At 40.3% G+C, this 26,602-nt stretch overlaps 1 protein-coding gene across 1 annotated transcript; it reads left to right on the top strand.

The window, feature by feature from the left end:
* Nucleotides 1–4,988: 4,988 nt before the first annotated feature.
* LOC108683100 (integrin beta-PS) lies at nt 4,989–25,041 on the top strand. The gene is made up of 18 exons (XM_018172381.2): nt 4,989–5,198; nt 6,643–6,754; nt 7,313–7,390; nt 7,787–8,015; nt 8,510–8,594; nt 9,163–9,333; nt 11,394–11,492; nt 12,639–12,800; nt 13,955–14,125; nt 14,587–14,712; nt 15,535–15,665; nt 16,144–16,243; nt 16,979–17,159; nt 17,706–17,812; nt 19,325–19,454; nt 20,247–20,399; nt 23,047–23,186; nt 23,770–25,041. The coding sequence occupies exons 1-18, from the start codon at nt 5,040–5,042 to the stop codon at nt 23,845–23,847; spliced, it is 2,412 nt and encodes an 803-aa protein (XP_018027870.1). The 5' UTR covers nt 4,989–5,039; the 3' UTR covers nt 23,848–25,041.
* The last annotated feature ends 1,561 nt before the right edge of the window (nt 25,042–26,602 follow it).

Raw genomic sequence — 26,602 nt, 5'->3', positions numbered from 1 at the left:
TGCCTGAGGCTGAGGGACAGGCCACCCAGGAGCCAGGGCAGACGGCCTAAGGTTTGCAATTGCAAGAAGACCTCTCTGCAATAAATGACTGAGTCCAAATGAACAACATGTAATTTAACGGCACCAAGTTTGGAGTTTTGAGATACAAAGGTCAAGGTAGCGGAAGAATGGTTTTGAGTCGACCCATGAATAACGCAGCCGCTAACGGCCACGGATTCAGTCCCTCCTCAATTTCAGTAATTTTCTTCGTCCAGTTTCCGCCGAGAAAATATTTATAGGGTAAACTTTCTTAATTGTATTTTGCGAACAGATAATGGTCAAACTGATTAAATTTAAATAATATAATCATGTGGATTGTTTTGGTACGATTTTGCAGCTAATGCGTGAAACTAAAAGAATAATGGGTGATCCATTGATTGATAACTTGAAAGGCTGCCTCAACTAAGAAATTTTAAGGCAGGAATTCACGATGAATGGAATCATCTGCAAATTTTGCAAGTCGTTCCTTCTCCAGGATTGCTAACCTAAATGCAATTATTACGCATGAAATTACTATATCAACTCAACCCTGCAACGTTCAAACGTTCAACTCAGCCCGTATGTGCAGGTTACATTGAGTCGCTCGTAGCTTATAATTACGCTTGTGAAGTACCAGAGACAAGTCAAATTTAATCTACAATCATATTTTGTTCCTTATAAAGAGCATTTTGTTTAGTCTATCATATGTTTCCCGAAAATATGGTTCTCCAAATGAAGAATAGAGACAAAATTTATTCGGTTATCGGTCTCAATAATATGTTGAAATTGGTACCAGATGAACTGCAATAACTGCCCTCATAAATAAGATACAAGTCTGAAATTTGGAATGCTGTCCTGGCTAATTATTTTCAATATGCAGGCATTAAGATAAATTATGTAAACTTTTTATTTCAACTGTTATCAGGGAGGATAAAATTATGCACCCCGATGTTCGTATAGCGTGTGACTTTTCTAGCATTTTCTCGATATCCGTTGGTTTAACTATTTATTCTTCATTGATCGCTACCCCAAAGATTTCTGAATTATTATTCTAGTATTAGATATATGCATTAGAAGCCCAAAGGTAGGTGAAACTTCCGTAGATTGAAGCACGACCAGACCTTTGGTTGATACACATTCCTGCAGGCGCAGGCAATAAGTCTTCCCTTCAATGTAAACATGCACTCTTCGCAGTCTGGTCTATGAGCGTCATGGTCGTTTATGAGCGTAATTATATTTTTAAATATGAAGAGAATGAATGCAAAAACATCACAGTTTAGTATAAAGTTTTCCATTTGCTACCACATGAACAATTATCTTAATGCACATCTTTGAATTAAATTAGCTAGAGTATAGCATATTACATTCGATACTTTCAGGATTCTATGTAATCACTGGAGTTTTCCATTCGATGTGAAAATTTTCCATGTGAGAAATTTATTAAATACGAAATTAAATTATTATTACCATTACCAATTATTATTACCATGATTGTAAAAATGCTGATTTCTATGATAATAAATGTATAATAAATAAAAATAAAAAACGGTAAGGAAATATATTTAAATTCAAATCATTCTACTTCTGTAGAAATTTTTTCATGGTTAAAAGGAGCCCTCAACAATACTTTGCACATCGCTTAATAATTTATAATATTCATGTCAGACTCGGCCCACTGAATTACTGTCATACTGAATTACTGATTTAAATAATTATTACTGTGATTGTAATAGGATGATTCATATGATAATGAAAGAGGAAAATCTAGATACATAATTTTTAAAGTTATGATGCGTCTTCCCACGAACAGAGTTCCGAATTAATAAAGGCTTTCTTCAGGGCAGTTTCCTTTCCACCTCGATTTTTGTTGTAATGGAGTCTTCCTTCCAAATAAAAGTTAGGTTGCGCTAAAATTTGTGTACAGATTACGAAGAGATAATCGTAATTATGTTTTAAAGTGTGAAGAGAATGAATGCATAATCAGCACACTTTAATATTTAATTGTCATTTACTACAACTTGAAACATATAACGTGAAGACGACGATGGAGAGGATGAGTGGGGTAAGGGAGGTTTGAGGACTAATGTATTGGTGGGAGCCGATGGCAGTGTGCAGGTTGCGGTGTGTAACTATTATGTATAACTGTATAGTTATTAGGTGCACTGTATAGTTACAAGCTCCTTTGTATTCATGAATAAATTTGTTCGATGACTGACTGACGGGTATCATTCATTAATAGATATTGCAACATAGCAATGTTAACTAATTTATAATTTGAAACATTGAGTTCTCTGAAGTCCGAGTTCCCTGAGACCAGCAGATCTTTGTAAAATCTGCACTCGCGTGTAAGTTCGGCCGTCACCAGCCCCAGCTGTCTGGTTAATAAATTAATCATTGAATTAAATGAGCTGGAATATAGCAATTTAAATTCTATACGTACAAGATCTGTGCAGTAATGAGAATATTCATGTAAATGTGTAAATTTTTATCAGAAATTCATAAAAAACGGTTAAGACATGCATTTAAATTGATATTCTATTTCTGTAGACATTTTTTAAAGTCTAAAAATTACAACAACACATTGCACATTGCTTTAATAATCTGTAATATTAATATCAAACTGAATATTAATATCAGCCCACTGAATTATTATCATACTGAATTACTGATTTAAATTATCATTACTGTGATTGTAAAAATTATAATTTATATGATAATAAAAAGGCAAAAATAAATACCGGTACTTGATTTTAAAGCAAATATAACAGGAGCGAAAACCATAATGATGCGAAGTACCATGGTACGGATTATTATTGTAAAAATTTGTTTATTCGATTATTTGTTGAATAAAATCTAAACACGGCTTACTTTTCAATATCATCTTTCTTTAATGTTTCTAGTATTGTTAGCAATAACTGACCATATATTAGGTAAAATCTTGCACTTTAACTTGAGATATAAAGAAAACTGGAATGTATCCAATTACTAGAATTTAAAACAAGAACCAACACCAGGGGCCACGGCTATAAACTAAAAAAACAGCGTTGGAACACATCCATGCGACAACATTTCTTTTCGCTTCGAGTCACCGACATGTGGAACAGCCTCCCTGATAGCATCGTTGACGCTCCGAGTATGAACATCTTCAAAAAAAGACTAAACGAAGCTATGCAGGAGCATATGTTCGGTCTTAAAATGCCTAGCAAATTACGGACCAGGCAATAAGTCCAGCAGCTATCTTCATCAATCGTCAGCTATGGAAAGATCGGGTTCCAAAGGCCGGATCCCTTTGTAAATCAAGTCTAAAAAAGGTCAAGAATCGGCAACAGGCCATGGGCCTAATTCTTCAATGCCGACACTTCTATTCTATTCTAGATATTTGATGGCCCCCTCCCATGAATAAAAATTACACTGAATTTTGCGGTTTACTGATTTAGGCCGACGTATCTTCAAGCATTTTTTCAACGCTGAACTTATGAAACATTTCGTCAGTAAGATCAGAAACTGTGTTTGGATCGTGGCGTTCATTACCTTTGCCTGTATTTGGCTCTGTGGGCGCGCAGACGAGAGTTGGTCTGTATACGAGTTCTAAAAATCGTCGCGGAAAAATGCATCAATAATCCAATTGACATGAAAATATAAAAATTCATGCTGACAGACTCATAATACTATACTTTTTGTTATCAATTTTTTACATTATGCAAATTTCTTACACATTTTAAGTAAAATTTCTGTTCCTTCACGCGTCATGTCACTCGAGCACTTAAGTCCCTGGTTCGTTGACATTCACCGCAATAGTACAGCTGCAGCTACAATATAGTAGTAGTAGCTGTATAGGTACAATAATAGTAGTAGTAGCTGTACAGGCTACAATAGTACGGCTACAGGCTACAGGTATTCGAGTTTGTTTTAACCAAGGACTAAAACCCGTTGAAACCCCTAAAAAAACTAAAACCCGTTAAACACAACACTTATCTAGCAAATGGTAATCTATAGAGCATTTTATTTCACAGTGAAAGTTAAGTATTTGTTCAGCACTTCGAAAAATTCAAACATGAATAGTGATGAAATGCAATTTCCGCCCAAACGTCTGATTCCTCGTTTGATAGCTTCGATTGTCTCTAAAGTGCAACATCAACAATGAACTTCATCGACCCATCATCATCACTAAAGGCAGCAGCATCAACAGAAACATCATTAAAACAACATCATCAGCATGCAGGCTCTCGACATCACCAGTATCAGCAGCAGCACAAGACTCGCGCTTATCAAGGTTCCAATATCCTAAGAAGCTCAGGCAAAGGAAATCCTGTAACATAAGTACGATGTGGGCTGGTAATGTACAGCGCTTTTGTCCTTCAACGTAACTCATCTCACGTCACATGTGTCATAAATGGTTTAAGTTAACAACCACTAACCTGAAGATTCTTATTATTGTATCTGGCTGTGTAAACCTGTGTGATGACAGTGTGAGCTGTGTGATGACAGTGTGAGCTGTGTGATGGCAGTGTGAGCTGTGTGATGGCAGTGTGAGCTGTGTGATGACTGTGTGAGCTGTGTGATGGCAGTGTGAGCTGTGTGATGGCAGTGTGAGCTGTGTGATGACTGTGTGAAGAGTTTAAACCTTAACGTCAGTGTTCAGTGTGCGGCCACAGTGTGTATGCTGATCACAGTGTAGGTTGGTATGCTGTCAGTGTGCACTGTTCTACACTGCAGTAGCTTAGAGCACTTATTGCTGTCAGTGTATAATGGGTGCTCCAAGATTTCGATTCCCCCCTGAAACAGTCTATTTACAATTTCCCTGCTGTGAACTTCGCAAATTCTTTCGTTCCGAATTCGTGAAATATATTCAGCATAGTTTTTATCAGTACAACATTCATTATCTCACTGTTCTAATGTTCTAAATTCGCACTCCAAATAGCCTATATCATAAATTATTCATCAGCAAATCGATGTATTCCTAATTTTCAGATATTAACATAGATCATATATAGTTTGGCCATAACACAATCGAGAATACAATGGTTGGCGATATGTGGCGATGGTTGTTGGTGGTCGTGGTGGTTGCCCACCATACCACCGATGGTCAGATGTTGGGGGACCGGCGCTGCCAGACGTACGATGACTCGTGCAGCAGCTGCATCCAGGCTCCAGGCTGCCAGTGGTGCAGCGCGTTTGCTGTGAGTTTTGTTTAATCTCAAATAATAATAATAAAATTGTTGTGTCAGCTTTATTAATATGTAATAATAATAATAATATTGCAGTGTAAGTTTTAATATTAAGTAATGGTATATTATAGTGTTAGCGTTAAATAAGCACTGTTGATCTGTCACCGATTCTTAACCGGCGGGCTACCTAGCCGATTACGACCAGAATATTTACATCTAGTTGCGGGTTTCGAATCAAGAACTTGCTGCTCGTCTACTCGGTAGAACTTGCTGCTCGTCTACTCGGTAGAACTTGCTGCTCGTCTACTCGGTAGAACTTGCCTCGTCTACTCGGTAGAACTTGCTACTCGTCTACTCGGTAGAACTTGCTGCTCGTCTACTCGGTAGAACTTGCTGCTCGTCTACTCGGTAGAACTTGCAGCTCGTCTACTCGGTAGAACTTAATACAATAATACTGGCCATTCATAAATGTACTGTAAAATGTCAGACTTTAGAAACACGTTCGTAATGAAAACTTAAAGAAGTGATAAATACCGATATCAAAATGTAAAGTGGGTTCGTTTATTTAAAAAATTGCAATACATTAAACCTTTTACTGCTTCATACTGATTACCAAATAATCACTTCAATTACCACTCTCAATTACACTTAGGCATGTGATCTTTTAGAATGGATATGGAATAATGGGATTAAATATTGAAGCAAAGATAGTATCGTCATCCCTGCTAGAAGTGATATGGAAATATTGCCTCTTGACTTGACTTCACGTAGCCACATATTTTATTGCCATTGTCATTGAATTATTATTATTATTATTATTATTGAATTATTATTATTATTATTGCCATTGAATGAACTGACAAGCTCTGAAACTCGCTGAAACTAACGAACGTTTTCGTTAATGTTTTATTTCATCTCATAATTGCGAGTCCAACTCTGCTACAAAAATAAAGATCTTTACGGTAGCTCGATCGTGTTCGATTATTTATATTTGGTACCTTCTTCGTGTAACTCTGGCGTGAACTACACGAATATTACAGAGACATGCGCAAATAGTAAAATGCTAGAAATAATATATTGCATTCTGATCTGATTTTGGTCACTCTCATATATATATATATATTAATTTGATTTGAGTCGATGCGAATTTATTCAAGTTGCAGGAAACTTTGACTTATGTATACTTAATGTTCATGAACTTACGATTATTACGTGTGACCAGTAGGAAAATGTAAACAAACAATAATTAATCTGACGACAATTTATTTGTAATACACGAATTCTCGTGTATTTTACGATAATAAATTCACTTTTGTTTACAACTTTTCTACTACTTTCACCAACGCCTACAGTTCTGTTACCAGGTCTCTGTTAGCTACTGTACATCTCTGTTGAGGATGACAGAGTTTAGTCTGTATTGAAGCAAACACATTCAACGTGTCTGTTACCATGTCAGGGCAACAGCAGCAACAGGAACCGTTGCAGCAGCAGTCTCAACAGCAACACCTGCAGCAGCATCGTCAACCCACAGAACAAACACCAAGTCCTGACCAACCGCCCGTTAACAGGTGCATAAAGTCCTGACCAACCGCCCGTTAACAGGTGCATTTTCCTCACCGCCCCCCCCCCCCAGATCTTTCCACTGCCCCCAGGGGGGCGCTATCGCACACTTTGGGAACCACTTCTTTGATTTCAACTTAAACTTAGAGATTTATGCTTCACTTGGGACATTGTGAACATTCTTTCCATTGTAAAAAAATCTGTTGAACATATGTAATAACATACGGTGTAATTAAATTAACCCATATATAGGCTTACTTAGAAGTCACATCTATACATTACTTAGATATTAAATAGATGATCTGTACATGGATTTTTGCTTTTCTTCCGTTGCATCATGTTAAGAATTTTTCAGTACATGAAAAGCAAGCTATTATCTCCTTAAACATTAAAATCAATTCTACAGTATACTTGAACAGGCTGGGTGTATCGTCTGCTCTGTTCAACCAATCATGAAATTCATTATAATTATTATTACTGTATCCAAAAAGTGTTGAATGTCACCGCGTAATGATCATCAGAGGAAACTTGTTGGAAGCAATTTAATGTAAAGTTTGTCCGAGCAGAGGTGCTGAAAAGCGAGCAAACGAGCCGTGACATCGTACAGCTAGCGCCACAAGCCATCTACCTCCAGCTCAGGAAAGGTACGAGACAAATGAGTGATATTATAATATGCTGAGCAGTAAGCGATATTCTATAATGACTTCATTATAACGTTATTACGCTTCCTCATGTTTTCCATGCAGCTCGCATCATCATTACAGAAATATATTTGTTTAGGTTCAGTTGTTTAAACGCATACCATAGAAGAATTCTGAAATCTGATATACCATAGAAGAATTTCATTACGTATGCTGCCTCTGTGATGAACCTCGAAATAAATTTTTATTTGACTTAATTAAGGCATTTGGTGAATGCAGCACCTCCCAGCCCGACCTCACTAACTTATCTTGCTATATTTCTCATCTAAATAATCGTATCACTCAATTCATTACTACAAGTATTATTATACAATATTATTATACAATATCCCGGCGCAGGCGAGCCGTACAACATCTCGGTGCGGTTCCGTCTGGCGATGGACTATCCCGTTGACCTGTACTACCTCATGGACCTCAGCAACTCCATGAGGGACGACAAGGAAAACCTCGCCAACCTCGGCAAGTCCCTGGCCGAGACGATGCGCAACCTCACCTCGCAGTTCAAGCTCGGCTTCGGCTCCTACGTCGACAAAGTCGTCATGCCTTACGCCAACATCCACCCACTCAGGTGAGATCACATCCAGCGTTCACCAGACAGGTGAGATCACAGCCAGCCACCACCCAGACTGGTAAAATCATAGCCAGCCACCACCCAGACAGGTGAGATCAGTGCCAACGTTATGCATCACTTCTAAATAACCATTTCTAAGACATCACTCCAATAAGTTCTTTTGGTTTCCCAAATTCCTGACCCTCGATCATGAAACCAGGTATTGATTTCACACTTAAAATCTGTGTATACGTTCGCCTGAAAGCAATCATTCCACCCTCACTACCACCCTCTCTACGACCATCTCTACGACCCTCTCTACGACCCTCTCTACGACCCTCTCTACAACTTTCTCTCCCACGCTCTCTACCAGCCTCTCTGCCACCCTCTTTACCAACCCTCTATACCACCCTCTCTGCCACCCTCTCTGCCACCCTCTCTGCCACCCTCTCTACCACCCTTTCTACCACCTTATCTACCACCCTCTCTACCACCCTCTCTACTTCCCGCAGGATACAGAGCCCGTGCACCGACTGCGCTACCCCGTACTCCTTCCGGAACAACCTCCCACTCGACGCCGACTACCGCAAGTTCACCGTAAGGGCCTAGGAATAATTGCGACATTTGCCGATTGAGAAATATCTCATTGATCATCGTTCCATACTAATTTTCGACAATCTTTGTGCTTTTTCTCCAGCACTGTCCATTGCACTTATCCACTTTGTCTCCACATTCTGATATTATGAACTTAACCTTTATTCTACCTACCCTACACTCTTGTCACTTCTGGTACCTACCTACTTCCCTTATACTTACTCTACATCACCCTGTCACCTACTGCTACTTTACACCCTTATCCCCCCGTACACCGACATTGCCTGCAGTTATAATGGCTGTCAGGAGTGACAGGGAGTGTAAAGCAGGTAATGTAGGTGGCATGGGTGACAGGGGGTGTAGAGCAGCTTAATTTTGCTGCTTATTATCCCCGTCTCATCCTTCCCCTACATTGCCCGTTCTACACCCTGCACACTTGACTTTTTTATACCGCTACACTTCATGTCACCCCTGCCTCTACATTGCCTGCTCTACACCTGACAAGCATATATCTACTATCCCCGCTTCACGTCATGTTACTCCTCACCCACACTTCACCCGCCCCTATCAGGAGTACGTGCGCAAGACCCCAATCTCAGGCAACGTGGACGCCCCTGAAGGAGGCCTGGACGCGCTGCTGCAGGCGATGGTCTGCTGGGAGCAGATCGGGTGGAGGAAGCAGGCGAGGCGCCTTCTCATCCTCTCCACAGACGCTACCTTCCACCACGCCGGAGACGGAAGGGTAATTACTTATCTTGATACTATTTACGTCTTATTCTATCACTTGAATATTTAGAATCCTCCACTGCGACGAATGTTGAAAGGTAATTCCTATGTTGACCCTACATAAGGTGTTCTAAAGCAAATAAAAAGCCACAAAAATTCTCTCGTCTTAATGGAAAACGTTTCAGATTCCTGCCTAATTGCCAGTTAGAAATTTTTAGGATACAAGTACAATCTGTGTGGACAGACGAAATTCGAAAATCAATTTTAAAACTTATATTGACAAATAAAAGGCATGGCAACGAGCAGGAAAACATATCTATCTACAATTTCAAGTGGCTGTGAACGAAATGTGGCATTAAAACTAAGCTTCTGTTTAAAAATTTTCAAATATTCTAGAATTATCAGGTGAGAAAGAATTGAGAGTGGAGAGAAAAATTTCATATCCTGTCTCAGTTGGATACAGGAAAGTTACGCCGCTCAGCGTGAATGCGCACAGGCGAATGAGAGGGATTCTCTAGTAAATGTCTTTTTCTACAACTCCTTTGTTAATGCTCCATCAACCTTGAATGAAGGTTGCGTGACGTTATATTCCGACAAACAAATTCGCATTAGTCACAACAGTAGAGTGAGAATATCTTTATGCCTGAAGGTAGAAAATTTTTAAAAATTATTCATCAACAGAACACGATGATAAACACTCGGACAGCATTTCACGAACAGAGTTTTTCATTCTTTTGTCATGGTCCCGGGTCCCATTATCAAAGTATGGGAAATAGCAACGTTTCAATTAACGCGCTCTAGAACAACTTCATTCCACTGCACGTAAGATGGATAAAACTCGTGGTTCATCGTATTTATTCCCAGAGTGCCGAGCTAGAATCACGACTCTGTTGGCTTGTGTACAGCTCTGTATAAGACACTATACACGTTATACCATAAACAAGTTTTGTTAAAGACCAGAGAATTAGTTTTATTTATTAGCTTCTTGTTAGTTTTTTCAATAAGTCGTACTAAATTCTTCGTAGGTGTTGGAAGATTGAAAATTAAATTACCGATAGACATTTTTATATTGAACGATGTTTCGAATGTACAACATTCATTTTCAAGTTAAAGACGCATTGAGTAACGAAATTTGGGTTGACATATTTACGAAATCAAGTAAATTGGATACCATTCAAATAATGCTAAAATTTCGTTAATGTGATACTACAGGAATATTTTACAAGCGCAAAAAACTACTCAGAAAACAATCTCAAAGTTTTGACGAAGCCGGTGGTTTGAAGGTTGATAGCTGGAGTCCTCTCCTTAATGATGAGGGCCTCAGCTATCGCCAGTCGTAGAAGATCGGGGCATTGCATAACGATACTTTTTTGTTATACCATAAGTGTATGAAAGGTAGATACCTAAGGACACGTATGAATAGTATCTGTATGGGAAGATGTGTATGAGTGGTATAGCAGGAAAACAATATTTAGATGACATTCAAGCAGTCATGTTTGAAAACTTTTGATACGGAAGTTTCAGACGCGTTTTCAATTCACCCTAACATCTTGTATTGACGTTCATATGAATCGCTTTGAATGTTATGCAAAATGTACAGGAAACTAGTTTGGAGTCAATTGAAAATTTGATACGGATTTCTACTTGAAATTAATATGTTAAATCGAGATTTCCTTATAGCGTAATGCGCATTAATGAAAATTTTTTCGTTGCATTCTCTTTCATATCACTTTTTTTTAACTTTAATCCTGCACCAAAGTTAACATTCCGATCCTGCTTTTAAATTCCTATTAATGAAGTTTTCCTAACCACCTAATAAGTATTCATACTTTTATTCCGCCAAAAATTTCAAATTAATGCATTATGATTTTTTCGAATTTTATTCATATTTTCATATCGTGTATAAGTGTAGGTTCACCATTAAAGGCATTAATAGTTTCCAAGCACAGACATTACTAATAGAATAGGAAATTCTACACGAAACATTTCGAATGCAATTTATATTTTCATATCATGTACAAGTGTAGGCTTCCATTCATCATCAAAAGTATTAATGTTTTTATGATGTCGTGGCAGCTGGCGGGCATCGTGACACCACACGACGGCCGCTGCTACCTCAACGCCACCGGCGAGTACACGCACTACGATCGCCTCGACTACCCGTCCATTGCGCAGGTGGTTCTCAGGTGGTGGTAGGCTGGTGCTCAGGTGGTGGTGGGCTGGTGCTAGGTGGTGGTAGGCTGGTGCTCAGGTGGTGGTAGGCTGGTGCTCGGTTGGTGGTAGGCTAGTGCTCAGGTGCTGGTAGGCTGGTGCTCAGGTGGTGATAGTCTGGTGCTCATGTGGTGGTAGGCTGGTGCTCAGGTGGTGGTAGTTGTAACCTAGAGCTTCTGTGGAAGTTTCGCATAAGATTGTTTTAAATTTATTCGCCTATTTCCATTTGAAAAAAAAATGCGATATTGTTCATCACAATTTCTTGCAGCGTTCTCACAAAAATCAATTGCTTTCTTGTGCACATAAGGTAAGTTTAATTTATTTACACACAGTTACAATAGCGAAAGAGAGATACGTAATAAATTACCAACAGTTAAATCATTATTAACTATAAAAAAACCTGCAACTAATTTGAGACATTATCATGGAACGGCACGTGAGCCACACATAGAAAAATCAATAGTAAATATTGTCCAAATTATTGCCGATTTTCTCTACCACAACACGAGCACGTCGCGCTGACATGCCATTTGCCGGACCAAACTGGGTTAAGATATCACACGCAAGGTCAATAAGTGCATTACTATTTGAACAATAGCCTCACTTATTTATCTGAGTGTACAGATCAACGCGGCGGCGCGGGACAACCAAGTCAACATCATCTTCACTTGTACTATATTCCCACTCATTTATCTGAGTGTACAGATCAACGCAGCGGCCCGGGACAACCAAGTCAACATCATCTTCACTTGTACTGTAGTCCCATCTATTTATCTGAGTGTACAGATCAACGCAGCGGCCCGGGACAATCAAGTCAACATCATCTTCACTTGTACTATAGTCCCACTCATTTATCTGAGTGTACAGATCAACGCAGCTGCCCGGGACAATCAAGTCAACATCATCTTCACTTGTACTATAGTCCCTCTTATTTATCTGAGTGTACAGATCAACGCAGCGGCCCGGGACAACCAAGTCAACATCATCTTCACTTGTACTATAGTCCCACTTATTTATCTGAGTGTACAGATCAACGCAGCGGCCCGGGACAACCAAGTCAACATCATCTTCACTTGTACTATAGTCCCATCTATTTATCTGAGTGTACAGATCAACGCAGCTGCCCGGGACAACCAAGTCAACATCATCTTCGCGGTGTCGCGGCACGGCGAGCTCTACAAGGCGCTCAGCGACCAGATCGCCTACTCCTCCCACGGCATGCTCGACAGCAGCTCTTCTAACGTCGTGGCCCTCGTCAGGGACCAGTACAATGTGAGGGACCAGTACAATGTGAGGGACAAGTGAGGGACCAGTACAAGGTGAGGGACAAGGAGGGTAATGTGAGGGCTATGCTGGACAGCAGCTCATCTAACGTCGTGGCCCTCGTCAGGGACCAGTACAATGTGAGGGACCAGTACAATGTGAGGGATCAGTACAATGTGAGGGACAAATGAGGGACCAGTGCAATGTGAGGGTAAAGGAGGGTAATGTCAAGGGTATGCTGGACAGCAGCTCGTCTAATGTCGTGGCCCTCGTGAGGGACCAGTACAATGTGAGGGACAAGTGAGGGACCAGTACAATGTGAGGGGCGAGTGTAATGTGAGGGATAGGGAGGGTAATGTGAGGGCTATGCTGGACAGCAGCAGACTATCACGACTGTCGTATCGTTACTTACTCTGTCGACCGTCCTGATGCCCATGTTGTTCAAAGTACCTGTGTCGTGATTGTCGTTCCGCAGCAGTTATTGGTGATCGTTCTTTGGTATATAAGTGCCGTGTTTGCAATCATATATTGTTATTTCCATCTTGGGCCGTCCCGCAACTGCTTTGACCCGAGACGTTAATTGCTGCTCAGTGCATTGCTTCTTTTATGTTATTGCCGACTCCAGAATTTGCGTACATTTTTGTGTTGCCGCACGATTGAGTCACGGCCGTAATCCTAATATCGGTCGGTCATGAATATGACGTAGTCGTGGCCGTTACTTGTAGGTTATCTACGCTGCTTTAAAGGGGCCGTAGTTGTATCAATGAATAAAAGTTTTTCGTGACCGTTAATGTTCAAAAACGGGCGAAGCGGCCGATGCCGACGGTGGCAGATGACCGCCATGACCGATGGCCGATGGCCGTGGTCGCTTGCGCAACCATGACTTTAGAAGAAATTCCCTAGCGTATATTTATACTCCTTATATACGTCTACCCTCATGAAATTTACCTGGCGATAAGCTCGCCAACGTACAATATAGACAAACTCGGTCTCATGGTCTCGAAAGAATCTCTTCTTATACACACTGCTTCGCTTGATCCCACATCCCCAACCTTCTCAACACCTGCACCCTAACTTTCAGATGAATTCATAACTTAAGTAATTAATCAATTTACCCTCAAACTATGTTGCATGCAAGCTCATCATGTTGCCACCATGTTCAGCTGATCAGCTCGGAAGTGAAACTGACGGACACTTCGTCCACCATCCCTGGCACGCCGCTGTCCATCCGGTATTTCAGCAGCTGTCTGGACAAGGGCGCCGCCCCCCGACTCACGGCGTCGTGCAGGGGCATCAAGGAGGGCGACGAGGTCGAGTTCATCGCCCAGATTACCGTGAGGAGGGAAGGGAGGTGATGATGTGTGGGGAGGGTAGGATTAGGGTTGTAGGGGTGTGATAGAGGAGCTACATTGTTATGTTTTTAACAGCAAAAAAAAATGACTATACGAGAAAAATATTTTATATTTATGGGGGAGAGCAGTGATGTGATGGTAGGGATGGGAGTGTGATGCGGGTAAAGGTGACAATAGAAGGGTGAATCATTTGGTCATAGAAGTAACAAATATTCTTGTATTAAAATAAATACATTGACATGCAAGAGTGATAGAGGAGGGGTTCATTTTTTATCTTTAAAGCAAAGAAAATACCAAATATTAATATTGCATTTTCTTAAATAATCAATTAGCATTAATGGCTAATAATTTTGATATGATAACACAAAAAATTAAAAATATATTCATTTATTGCAATAAATTTGGTCCTGTTTTTGGTTGCAATTCCCGGAAGATTATTGCAGGCTGAGGACATACCCGAGGATGAGGCGCGTCGCAGCTTCACGGTGAACATCACCACCTTCCAGGACACCCTGACTCTACAGGTGCAGCTACTGGCGAACTGTGACTGCGAGCTGCCTACTGCACCGGTGAGTGTTAACTGCCCACTGCACCGGTGAGTGTTGACTGCCCACTGCACCGGTGAGTGTTAACTGCCCACTGCACCGGTGAGTGTTACTGCCTACTGCACCGGTGAGTGTTAACTGCCCACTGCACCGGTGAGTGTTAACTGCCCACTGCACCGGTGAGTGTTAACTGTCCACTGCACCGGCGAGTGTTAACTGTCCACTGCACCGGTGAGTCGGACGCAGTACTCTCAATCACTCAGTACAAATGTGCTTCATACACTTCCCACTGATGTAGCATCACTGTAGTTATAATGAATTCATAAATAGTAAAAACCATGTCATTCCCTTAATTTAATAATAAATAATAACAGACATGTAATTACCTCGTCTTATAAAAATATAATAAGGTGCTAAATAATATTCAGTTCTCACTGTTGAGGAAACACATTTTTTACGTTTAGAGTGAAGTTGGCAGAGGACATGAAATATTACAAGTCACGTTTTCAATATCAATGATTCCAAATGACCAAACGATATCAATTTTAAAATCGTTCCAATTTCCTTGACCTTTAATTAATTAAATCAAATCTCGAATCCCCGACGTCAAATGATGCTTGCAGAGAACTTACACCACGAAGCAGAATTTATTGAACGAGTTAAAAAAAAAACATTGCAATTGGAGGCAAATAAGATGAGTTATTACCCGAGCAATATTATTATATTATATTTATCGTTTTCACTTCACTTATCATATTTTACGTATTGTTGATTCGTTCAGATTATCGCAGTTAATTTATCTTTGCTTCGTTCTGATTATCATAATTAAAATTTCTTTCTTTTCAGGGTCGCGAGCCCAATTCTGCTCAGTGTTCAGGGGTCGGCACACTGCAGTGTGGAGTGTGTCAGTGTCCTGACCTCTACTACGGCAACAAGTGTCAGTGTAGCAGGGATAGATCTAGGGACACCGACAACAGGTCAGTGTTGCTGTGATAGAAGTTTTTATATTGAGAACAAGATCAGTATAGCAGTAATATAATCAAAGATACTAGCACTAGATCAGTGTAGCTGTAATATAACCAAAAGTACCAATACTAGGTCAGTGTAGACACAGAACATAAAAATTCTTCTTGGAGCCTATTTCCAAGCGACAAATAGATGAAAAAAATTAGATCACTAATCAATGCAGTGAGTGACAAAAAGCGCATTTCTCGTCCGTCCGTGACGTGAAGTCACGGACAGACGAACATGACGAGCACAATAGCGCATTTTTTTCCCCTAAATGAGAAAATGGAAAATGCAATAAAAATGATTTTTAAAATGATTGTTGGTATTATTAATGACTGTTGCAATTAATATTGATTGCGTTTATAATGATGATGGTTGTTTTCAATAATGATTGTTTTTATTAAAAATTATTGTATTTTTACTAATGATTGCTGTCATCGTGAGCAGCGCCGAGAACGCGGCTCAATGCCTGGCTGACCCCAAGGAGGGGGAGGTGTGCTCCGGCCAGGGGGTCTGCGAGTGTGGGGAGTGCATCTGCAACAGCCCCGTGGGTGCTGACACCATACCACGCCATACCACACTACACCACAACATAATGCATCACACCACGACACACCACAACACATCACACCACAACACATCACACCACAACACATCACACCACAACACATCACACCACAACACATCAAACCACAACACATCACAGTTACGTGTATTATTTAATGTCACAGTACAACATAGTTCCATCATAGTTACATTGTGCCACAGCGTCATCATATTAATGTAACTATGGCAGTATTCAGCATCATTACAACAAAAGTACAGTATTATGTCATTATTGTCACAGCCCAGAGCTGAACTATGGCTTAATTACCTCAATGAATGTCCACAGCTGTCATACTATATAGCACATATAATACAATAAAGACTTAAATAGTACATCTTTACTACAAACCACACTATAGAATTAGAGGAATCATATCCATCTTCTCGAAATTCTGTATTCTTCATGTGATAATTACTTGAATTAATTTAGTAATCACACATAATTCGCGTCGATGTCGTATTAATTTTCTCACGGGAAGCTTCGATCGCTTCTTATAAAATATGCCTTCTTCTATAAGAACGCTCATAGATACTAAGATAGCTCGAACTCATAGATACTATAGGATATAAAAAGGTAAATAAATGCAAATATATCCTCATTTCATGTTTGCATATTTATCATGAACTAAATTTCTAATCAGAAATAACTCACGTTTCCTATGTTTTGGTGTCGCAGTCGCTGAGCGGCAAATACTGCGAGTGTAACTCCAACTTGTGTCTGGCCTCAACCGGCATGACGGGCCAGTCAGAGCCCTGCAGCGGGCGGGGCAGGTGTGATTGTGGAGTGTGTGCGTGCCATCAGGGATGGTCGGGCAAATTCTGTGAATGCCCCGACGCGCAGTCATGTATCATGCCAGGTAACTATCTCCATGTAATATAGATGAGTGTCATGGTAGGTGGACAATGTGTTAAATATAATACATCATTGGAGTAAAAAATTATTTATCGTTTGCAATGAATGATGTATTAAATTCTATAGGCATTTCGAGATATGTAGTCAACTCTAAATACCGGACATTATGCTGCTTATGTGTTGAATACATTACAAGTGTGACGAGAATTACTGCATCGCCTTCTATAGTAGAAGTAATATCCCTGACCTCCGCAGATTAGAATTATTCGGCCAATACATCATATTTTGTGTCGGATTATGCATAGACAAATCACGGTCAGGTTTTAGAGTATATTTATTTACCTCGCACAGCTTTAACAATTAACAGTATCACTCATGGGATTCGGCAGCACTCATAACATAATCTTGCTCTATATGTAAAGTTTGTATTTTCATATAATAAATGTAAGACTGAATTTAGATACAATAGATTATACGAACTCGTTGCATAGTATTATTTTCGATGTTGACCACGTACCAACATCTATAAACATCACTGTCGCCATCTCAGGAACATTCGACGAGTGTTCTGGACGCGGTGAGTGCGCTTGTGGAGTCTGTTCCTGCCACAGCATCGACGACGTTCTCTACACCGGACGATACTGCGAGGAATGTTCCGTGAGTTGTACTTGACAGGTCGACACTGACTGTTAAGACTCAACTGATCATTTTAGAGCGTCCTCTGTGACTCTACATCCTCAAAAAAATATAACTTAGTACTCACTGCAGTGAGTGACAGAGAGCGCATTTTCTCGTCCACGAGAACGTGAAGTCACGGACGGACAGACAAACGGACGGACATGGCGAGCACAAAAGTGCATTTTTCCATAAATGAGAAAATGCGCTAAAAAGGATAAACAACATAGTCTGATACATATGTCAACGCCACCGCTAAATTGTTTTGACGAGTTTCAAAGCAAGCGACGACTTAAGTTTCCTCCAGCAGATTTTGTTTCTTCGTTTTTCTCTCTGCCGTGTGACTTTTGAATTTGAACATTTTTCAAGTTTTGTTTTTTTACTTGGACAACATTGACTTATTGTGTACTTCTGCGATTCCGATTTCAGCTTTTGGGTCTTGACAGTCATACACCCTCTGATTTTAACAAGTAAAATATCTCTGCAAATGCCGTAGCTTTTTTGTAAAGGAATAGCCTTTCTCCCCACATAAAAGTAGTTCAATGTTCGCTGTACATTCCGTAGATTTAATAAATTCAAAGCACAATTTTCCATTTAACTCTTTAAGTAACTTTCTACTAAAGCACGCATGTTTTATCTATCAGTTGAGCCTGGCGCAAATGCGGAACTTTTTTTCGTAATTAGAAACAGGTTAACAATCATACAATGTGAGGAAAAAGAAGCATTTGTTTTGCTGACCCTGTTGAATTAAAATTGATTATTTAGATAATCAAAAGTGGATTCTTTACTATGAATTTCAACTGCTGAGAACAGATTCTTAATTATTATTCTAGAGTAATATAGATAGTCTTTTCTCTGAATTAAACTTTACAGGAGCAACGAACTTAATGCTCATGAATGGAATTTTTATCATTGATTCAACATTCGAAGCTCATTAAACACTGCTCGTATTTGATGATAATCAAGTTCTTATGATCACCTTGACACAAACTGGAGCAAATACAACTGCTGAATTTTCGTTATGAAGTTTTCCCATATTTATTACAACATGGAAATATCGTAGCAATAATTTTAAGTATTACCATCTTCCCCGATACTATGGCCACTTTAAAGCATCGCTTAATTAACTTATGTCCCCAGCCGTATTCTTGACGTGTGTCCCCAGACGTGTTCTTAACGTGAGTCCCTCAACAGACGTGTTCTTGACGTGTCCCCAGACGTATTCTTGACGTATGTCCACAGCCGTATACATGTGTCCCCAGACGTATTCTTGACGTTTTCCCAGCCTTATCCGTGTGTCCCCAGCCGTATCCATGTGTCCCCAGACGTATTCTTGACGTTTTCCCAGCCTTATCCGTGTGTCCCCAGACGTATTCTTGTGTCCCCAGACGTATTCTTTACGTTTCTTCAGCCGTATCCGTGTGTCCCCAGACGTATTCTTGTGTCCACAGACGTATTCTTTACGTTTCTTCAGCTGTATCCGTGTGTCCCCAGACGTGTTCGAGCGGCAAGTGTCTGGAATTCAGGGACTGCGTGCAGTGTCGCGTGTTCAGGACGGGGCCGCTGGCGGGCAGCGCCTGCAGCAATTGCACCTCCAGGCCGCGAGTTCTGTCCAACCTGGACGGTACTATTATTATTATTATTACTTTTTATAATTTATTGCCGTTAACTAAAAAAAAATCTGAGCTTTAAAGTCATTTCCAACCTCAAATGTATAACGCAGTTAGAATAATTATAATTATTAAGTTCCAGGGTGGCCCAGTGGTTAAAGTTCAGAGTATCAGAATTGGCGCAGAGAGGCGCGGGTTCGATCCCAGCTCTGTGCGCCAGTTTATGGTCAGAATCGGCGAGTAGGCCGGGCGGTTAAGCACAGCAGAATTGAATCAGTGAGTTGTGAGTTCGAGACCGCAACAAGTTGTGGATGTTCTGCGATGTTAAGAATCGGCGACAGGCCTATAGCCTAATGAACGCCGAAACCGCTATTATTATATTATATATTATTTGCCGTTGGTTTTCAATAAAGTTTAGATAATTAGGTCCAAGAGTCGTGCTCGCAGCTGAACTCGCTGAAGTGCACGCAGCTGCCAATTTCTCGTCTGTAATTGGTGGGTTTTTATGCATTAAAAAGTCAGTGATTGGCTGACAGAGTTAAACACTTAATTATTTTTAGCGCATTTTCTCATTTATGGAAAAAGGTTTTGCTCGCCATCTCCGTCTGTCCGTCCGTCTGTCTGTCTGTCCGTCAGTTACTTCACTTTTTCGTTGACCAGAAATGCTCTCTCTGTCACTGACTGCAATGAGTACTGAGTTATATTATTGATAATATGATAATAATAATGTATTATCGATAATGTGATATTAATAATAGTTCGGCTCCACGATAGCAACTAACGAGTCTGTGATTGGTCGTACACAGCCCAAGTGGAGGCAGGGGCGAGGCTGTGCACCTTCGTGGACGAGAGCACAGGCTGCGACTACAACTTCACTTACGAGTACCGCGCCTCGAGCCAAGACTACCTCCTCTTCGCGCAGGAGACCCAGCAGTGTCCTGAGGCTCTCGACGTACTAGGTACGTGCGCTCATACGTGAGCGTCCTGGGTACGCAGCTCATACGTGAGCGTCCTGGGTACGCAGCTCATACGTGAGCGTCCTGGGTACGTGGCACATACGTGACTCATACGTGAGCGTCCTGCATGGGTACGTGCGCTCATACGTGAGCGTCCTGGGTACACGATTCATACGTGAGCGTCCTGGTACGTTGCTCGTACGTGAGCGTCCTGGGTACGTTTGCTCATACGTGAGCGTTTTGGGTACGTTTGCTCATACATGAGCGTTTTGGGTACGCAGCTCATACGTGAGCGTCCTGGGCACGCAGCTCATACGTGAGCGTCCTGGGTACGTTTGCTCATACGTGAGCGTTTTGGGTACGCAACTCATACGTGAGCGACCTGGGTACGCAGCTCATACGTGAGCATCCTGGGTACGTTTGCTCATACGTGAGCGTTTTTGGTACGCAGCTCGTACGTGAGCGTCCTGGGTACGCAGCTCATACGTGAGCGTCCTGGGTACGTGGCACATACGTGAGCGTCCTGGGTACGCAGCTCATACGTGAGCATCCTGGGTACGCAGCTCACACGTGAGCGTCCTGGGTACGTTTGCTCATACGTGAGCGTCCTGGGTACGCAGCTCGTACGTGAGCGTCCTGGGTACGCTACTCATACGTGCGCCCCCTGGGTACAGTGCTCAAACTAACGCGACTCAGCAGGGGTGTGGAGTCTCTTAAGAAATGTATGAAATTATACGTTCTCCGTCTTTGTCATCTCATTTTGTGGGAGAACTATTACAAATCGAAAGCATTAAGCAAAAATCCCAATGCAAATGATTGGACAAGGATAAGTCTGAAGACGCGTGATGGTGCCCTCAATACGAGTAATTGGCAATGGGAAAGCTGGGGCTGCCGTATCAAGCATTTTTTTTAGCATATTCTTCTTTTTTTTTCTATTAATGTTATACATATTTGATTCCGTGGAACAAATGAAATTTCCAAAATCCACCACCTTAAGAATTTATCTCCAATGATTTTCAAGCTACAGAATTGATAGACGTATCATTCGATTTGTAAAGACCATATGTATCTAGCGACTCTAGAGGACTTTTTAGCGCATTTTCTCATTTATGAAAAAATGCACTATTGTGCTCGCCATGTCCGTCTGTCTGTCCGTCCGTGACTTCATGTTTTCGTCGACGAGAAAATGCGCTCTCTGCCACACACTGCAGTGAGTACTGAGTTATATTTTTTTCTAATTTGTATATGGTTTGGATTATGTGTTGAAAAAAATAGGGGGAGGGGAGGAAAATGGGGGAAACGGAAAAAGACGTATAAAATAAAAAATAAATAAAAAACAAATATAAAAATGGCTTCTACAGCCGATAGATATTTTTGTTATGAATCGATTGATATGTCTCTTGATGCTGTAGCACCGTAATTGAAAGAGGAGATAAGATTTATAAAGGGCCTCTAATTTGCAGTTTTCTCTACATTTCAAGTTTTCTTTCAATTTTTTCATAAATTCATAGGAAATAAATGTTTTCCGTTTAATGATTTACATATGCGTTCGAAGTTTCAGAAAGATCGGTCATTTAGTTCAGGAGATAAATTTGAGGCCGAGGGGAGACCCTTCCTGCGGTGCTGCGGTCCCTTACGAGGATAAGCGGTGCTTTCAAGTTTACAGCTAAATCATTAGCTTTGTCTGTATGACAACGATATACAGGGCGAAAAACGTTACAAGTGCACATTAAGTTCGGTACGTTTAGGATAGTGCATTATGTTCTGCTAACTTTAGGACTTTCGAATAAGAAGTGGCTACCATATTAATAGATTTCTTTGCACGAAAATTATTATGCATTACTGGTACCAATATTATATAATATTTGGCATTTGTAATAATATCTAATTTTATTTCCATTTAACTCTTTGACTTGTGAAATAAACTACCATGACATTTAATCTCAATTTCAGTCTTCGGATAGAATAGCGTAGAAGTGTCAGCGCTGATGAAATAAGCCCATGGCCTGTTACTGATTCTTGTACTCGAGAGATCTCAACCGGCCTCTCTCTCAAGAGATCTAAAAACTGGCCTTTTGACCAGATCTTTTCATAACTGACGCTGTTTGAACTAGCAAGTGAACTTCTTACCAGGTCCGTAAGTTGCTAGGCATTTCAAGACTGAACATATGCTATTTCATAGCTTTTTCTAGTACTCTAGTCTGTTCTAGAACGCGTTCATAATCGGAGCTACAATGTCACCAGGGAGGCTGTTCCACATGTCGGTGACTCGATCGAGAAGAAGTGTTGTCGCATGGATGTGTTACAACGCAGTTTTTTTAGTTTATAGCCGTGGCCCCTGGTGTAGGTTCTTGTTTTAAATTCTAGTAAACCTTCTGGGACCTTGTATAAACCATGAGTATACATGTATTTCAATGAGGTCCCCACGCAGATGCCGATAACAGAGGCTTGAAAGCTTTATAATCTTTAATCTTTCTTCATAGGACTTGCCCTTCAAGCCTGGAATTATCTTGGTTGCACGTCTTTGAACACTATTAAATTTGTGTCCTTTTGAAGTTTTGGTGACCACCAAAACCCAGGCTTGCAGTCGTGGTGCAGGTGACTGCTCATACAATCATACAACACAACTATTCACGACCCTGACCCTCAGGCGTGGTGCTGGGCGTGATCGGAGGAGTGGTCGCCATAGGTCTGCTGACGCTGCTGCTCTGGAAGGTTCTCACCACCATCCACGACCGAAGGGAGTTCGCCAAGTTCGAAAACGAGCGTAAAAATGTCCAGTTCGGCACGGTGGGTAGAATATATTTTCGATTTCCATACCATGAATTTCAAACTGGCCTGACTTGTGTTTGGTGTCTGCGTAGATAGTTCTTGAACGGTATTAATAATATTTAAGAGGTCATCTCTCCTTTAATTGAACTTCGTTTCATTCCTCACTTTCAGATAGTGTGCACTTCTGAAAATGTTTCTCGCTATAATTGCATCAGTTATTCTCAGTTCAGTTCTCCCTCATTTAGTCCCGTTATTGCATTCACTTCATAAAGAAATGTCAACATTATATTTGAAACTTCCAAGTATTTTATTCGTCGGTCAAGGCTTATTAGTCATCTTGTAATTCGCCCTTAGCAAAAACTTTTAAAATTCCTTCTCAGTCAAGCACTCCAATTGTAAGAAATTTTTATTATCGCACATTTTTCATTGTACAAATGTAGGAGTTCACTTTGTAATTTTGTTATCCATTCTAAAGCTATATTGCTTTATTATTACGTCCCTCTTTTGCGAATTGTGTCAGTGCATCCTAATTGAATTTTTGTGCATACTAATTAATTACTGCATACTAATTGAATTTTAATTCAATTGCATACGATTCCAGGCGAAAAGTCCCATCTACAAGCCGGCCACGGGGACGTTTGTGAACCCAGCGTTCGCTGGCGCTGGAGGGTCGCAGTGACGTCACTGTTCACTGTCTCAGCGCTCAATGATGCGTCGTCAGTCGTGTTGTCAACACTCGCTCAATACTCATATCTTGGTCCAATGAATTAACTACACATTAGCAGGTTCAAGTGTCGAAATATGCATAAAATCGGACGTCAGCAATAAAGAGAAAAAACGACGTACGGTGCAGATTGTGTCGACAACACGACGGATTCAATCATCACTGATCGGGAGATGGAGAATTGAGACTCGTTCCCTTCAGAGAGCAATGCTACGGTGTTCACGCTGCGCTCGCTCTCGCCTCGTATCTCTCAAGTCAACATAATTCAACGTTTAAATTAGCACGATGAAAGCCTACGTATAACACTATCTATTGAATACTATGATAAGCTCAGGTAAAACAAGTTAATGTCAGGAACTGCCAAGAACGCGGTGATCATTCGTATTGTAATCACAGTGAACATTTTTAAAAGTTCTGCACCTAGCCGTATGATAACTGCAGGCATGTAATGCAGACATATATGTGATGAAAACCCACACCAAACAAGGGATTGGTAGAACGATTTCGTATTACTTTTAATATTTATTTCCGATATAAGAGGCAAGGCCCAACTTGATTAAGGTTTCTTACATTCTACATTCTACAGAACACTTGGCACAGGTATTTCTTCTAAAATGCGGTCAACATTAATTCAAAATATGACAGGCACGACTCAAATGCCGTTATAAAGGATATATCTTCATTTTCCCGTCTGTGTTCCAATTCTGGTGTATTCAACAGAGGAAATAAAAACCACATTCACAATGGGTTCCAAGCCAGAAATCGAACTGTATTATCACGAATTCTTCAGCGTAATAAAACACAAATGTTGATTAGAATTTGTTCATTATCGTTCAAGATGAAAGGTCAACATAATTCAGCAGCAAATTTGCTTCCCCTCAACACACGATAGTTTTCACTATTAAATTTCATAGCAAATGCCGATATGAAGTTTTATCCCGACAGCCTGTGGAGCTGCGTTCACAATAGTGCTGCGAGCGCAAGACTTGCATTGGCTTAGGCCTGGAATGGGCTTCTTTGTGAACACGCCATTAATTGTAACTGCCGAGTAGGAAATTTTGTCGTCAATAACCAATTTAAGCTAAGTACGTGCAATTTATTTAAGAAGAAGTTCAAAATATTTACAGCAATAAAATAGTATCCAGACAATTTTGGTTTCACTTGCATTTCTGAAGAATTCCGTTCAACTATTTTTCCTATATAATTACAGGCGTTGAAAGGCAGAATTATTCATATATTTTGTAGACAACTATGCAATCTTGATGTAAATCGAGTTGAATTGCTGCAATGATTTACCATTGTTTATAATTAACGATGCAGTCAGTAATCATCGCTTATCATTCTAATAAATTTACAATGTATAAAATGGATGGAAGTTCACAGCAGATGCGAGACAAGAAAAGAGCTTCATGTCACGACTGAACAAAACCTAATCTCTGACCGCATGGGATCTGCAGTGACTCCGAATTTATTTCATTAACGTATTTATGCTCGAGTTTTGATGCCGGAACTGAGCGAATATTGAATAATAGCTAATAGCAACCAATCCTATAAAAAAAAAGACGTACGTAGTGATAAACTTCGACTCTCGCTAATTATTACCAAAAATTAACAAAAACAAATAATAAGATAATTATTCTATTGCAAAGAATATAAGCCTGAATCCTAACCCACAAAGTCCGTAGTCATGGCTCTCTCTTGTGGCACTATTTTGCCGAAGGTACACACTAGCACACATAGAAATTCTAGATATTTTTATATTACAAAGCAACTTTAATGCCAGGCGAAGGTTAGGTATTAATATTATCCGAGCTGCTTCATCGCTTCATTTGACATCAAATGCATGACAATGAAAGATACCAGCATTACTAACTTAAATTGGACAGTCCCATTTTTTGAGGCGTTTCTTCCACGCTTATTTGCCTGCCCAAGTTTAACAATATTTACTTGTGATATCCTAATTTACTTTATAAATGCTACCGTGCATACGCGTTGAATTAAATTCCATGTATTTCCTAGGCAAAGCTTCACAAGGAATGAATAATCACTAATTTTAATGAATGATCACTCCGTGATAACGTGTTAACGACATATAGACGATGAGAGAAATGAGACCGGCACAACAAATATCATAAAATGTGAGTTAAACTGTACTGAATGTGATGCATGTGTAAAGTGTATTGAAAATTATACATACATTGCAGAGTAGGTAAGATTAGTGGAAAATGTTATAACTTGCACTAATTTATGCATAAGCTCCAATTGAATCGATACGATTTCTAATTGAATTGATACGATACCTGCAGATGTGAACAGCAAATGCGATACAAAAATGGCATACATGCGCCCAGTATAGGCCTCAAACAAAATTAATTGGGGGATGTATTTGCTACGATTGACTACACAGAAAAACTATACATGGGTTTATCTTTCAATTGCATCATGCTCCCAATAAACGCGCGGACGTAAATAGATTAGGGGGCCAAATGGACGCTCTCACCAGCCTCGTGAGCGTTTATGTATATATTCCTGACAAGCAATCTCCTATCAGCTAAAAGATCCATTTTTCTCTATTAATGACTGAGATACGCGAAATTATTGTACTTGTCACTGCAGGTACAGACAAAATAATCTGCGGACACGTGGTAATTCTGCCGAACAATTGAAATTACAAATCTCCTCATTGCCATGTTACTGAGCATCGGACCAC

Source organism: Hyalella azteca, unplaced genomic scaffold (genome assembly GCF_000764305.2).
Source record: "Hyalella azteca isolate HAZT.00-mixed unplaced genomic scaffold, Hazt_2.0.2 contig11466, whole genome shotgun sequence".
Classification (NCBI taxonomy): domain Eukaryota; kingdom Metazoa; phylum Arthropoda; class Malacostraca; order Amphipoda; family Hyalellidae; genus Hyalella; species Hyalella azteca.
Note: the sequence above shows the minus strand (reverse complement) of the source record. Positions and strands in the feature narration are given on the sequence as shown.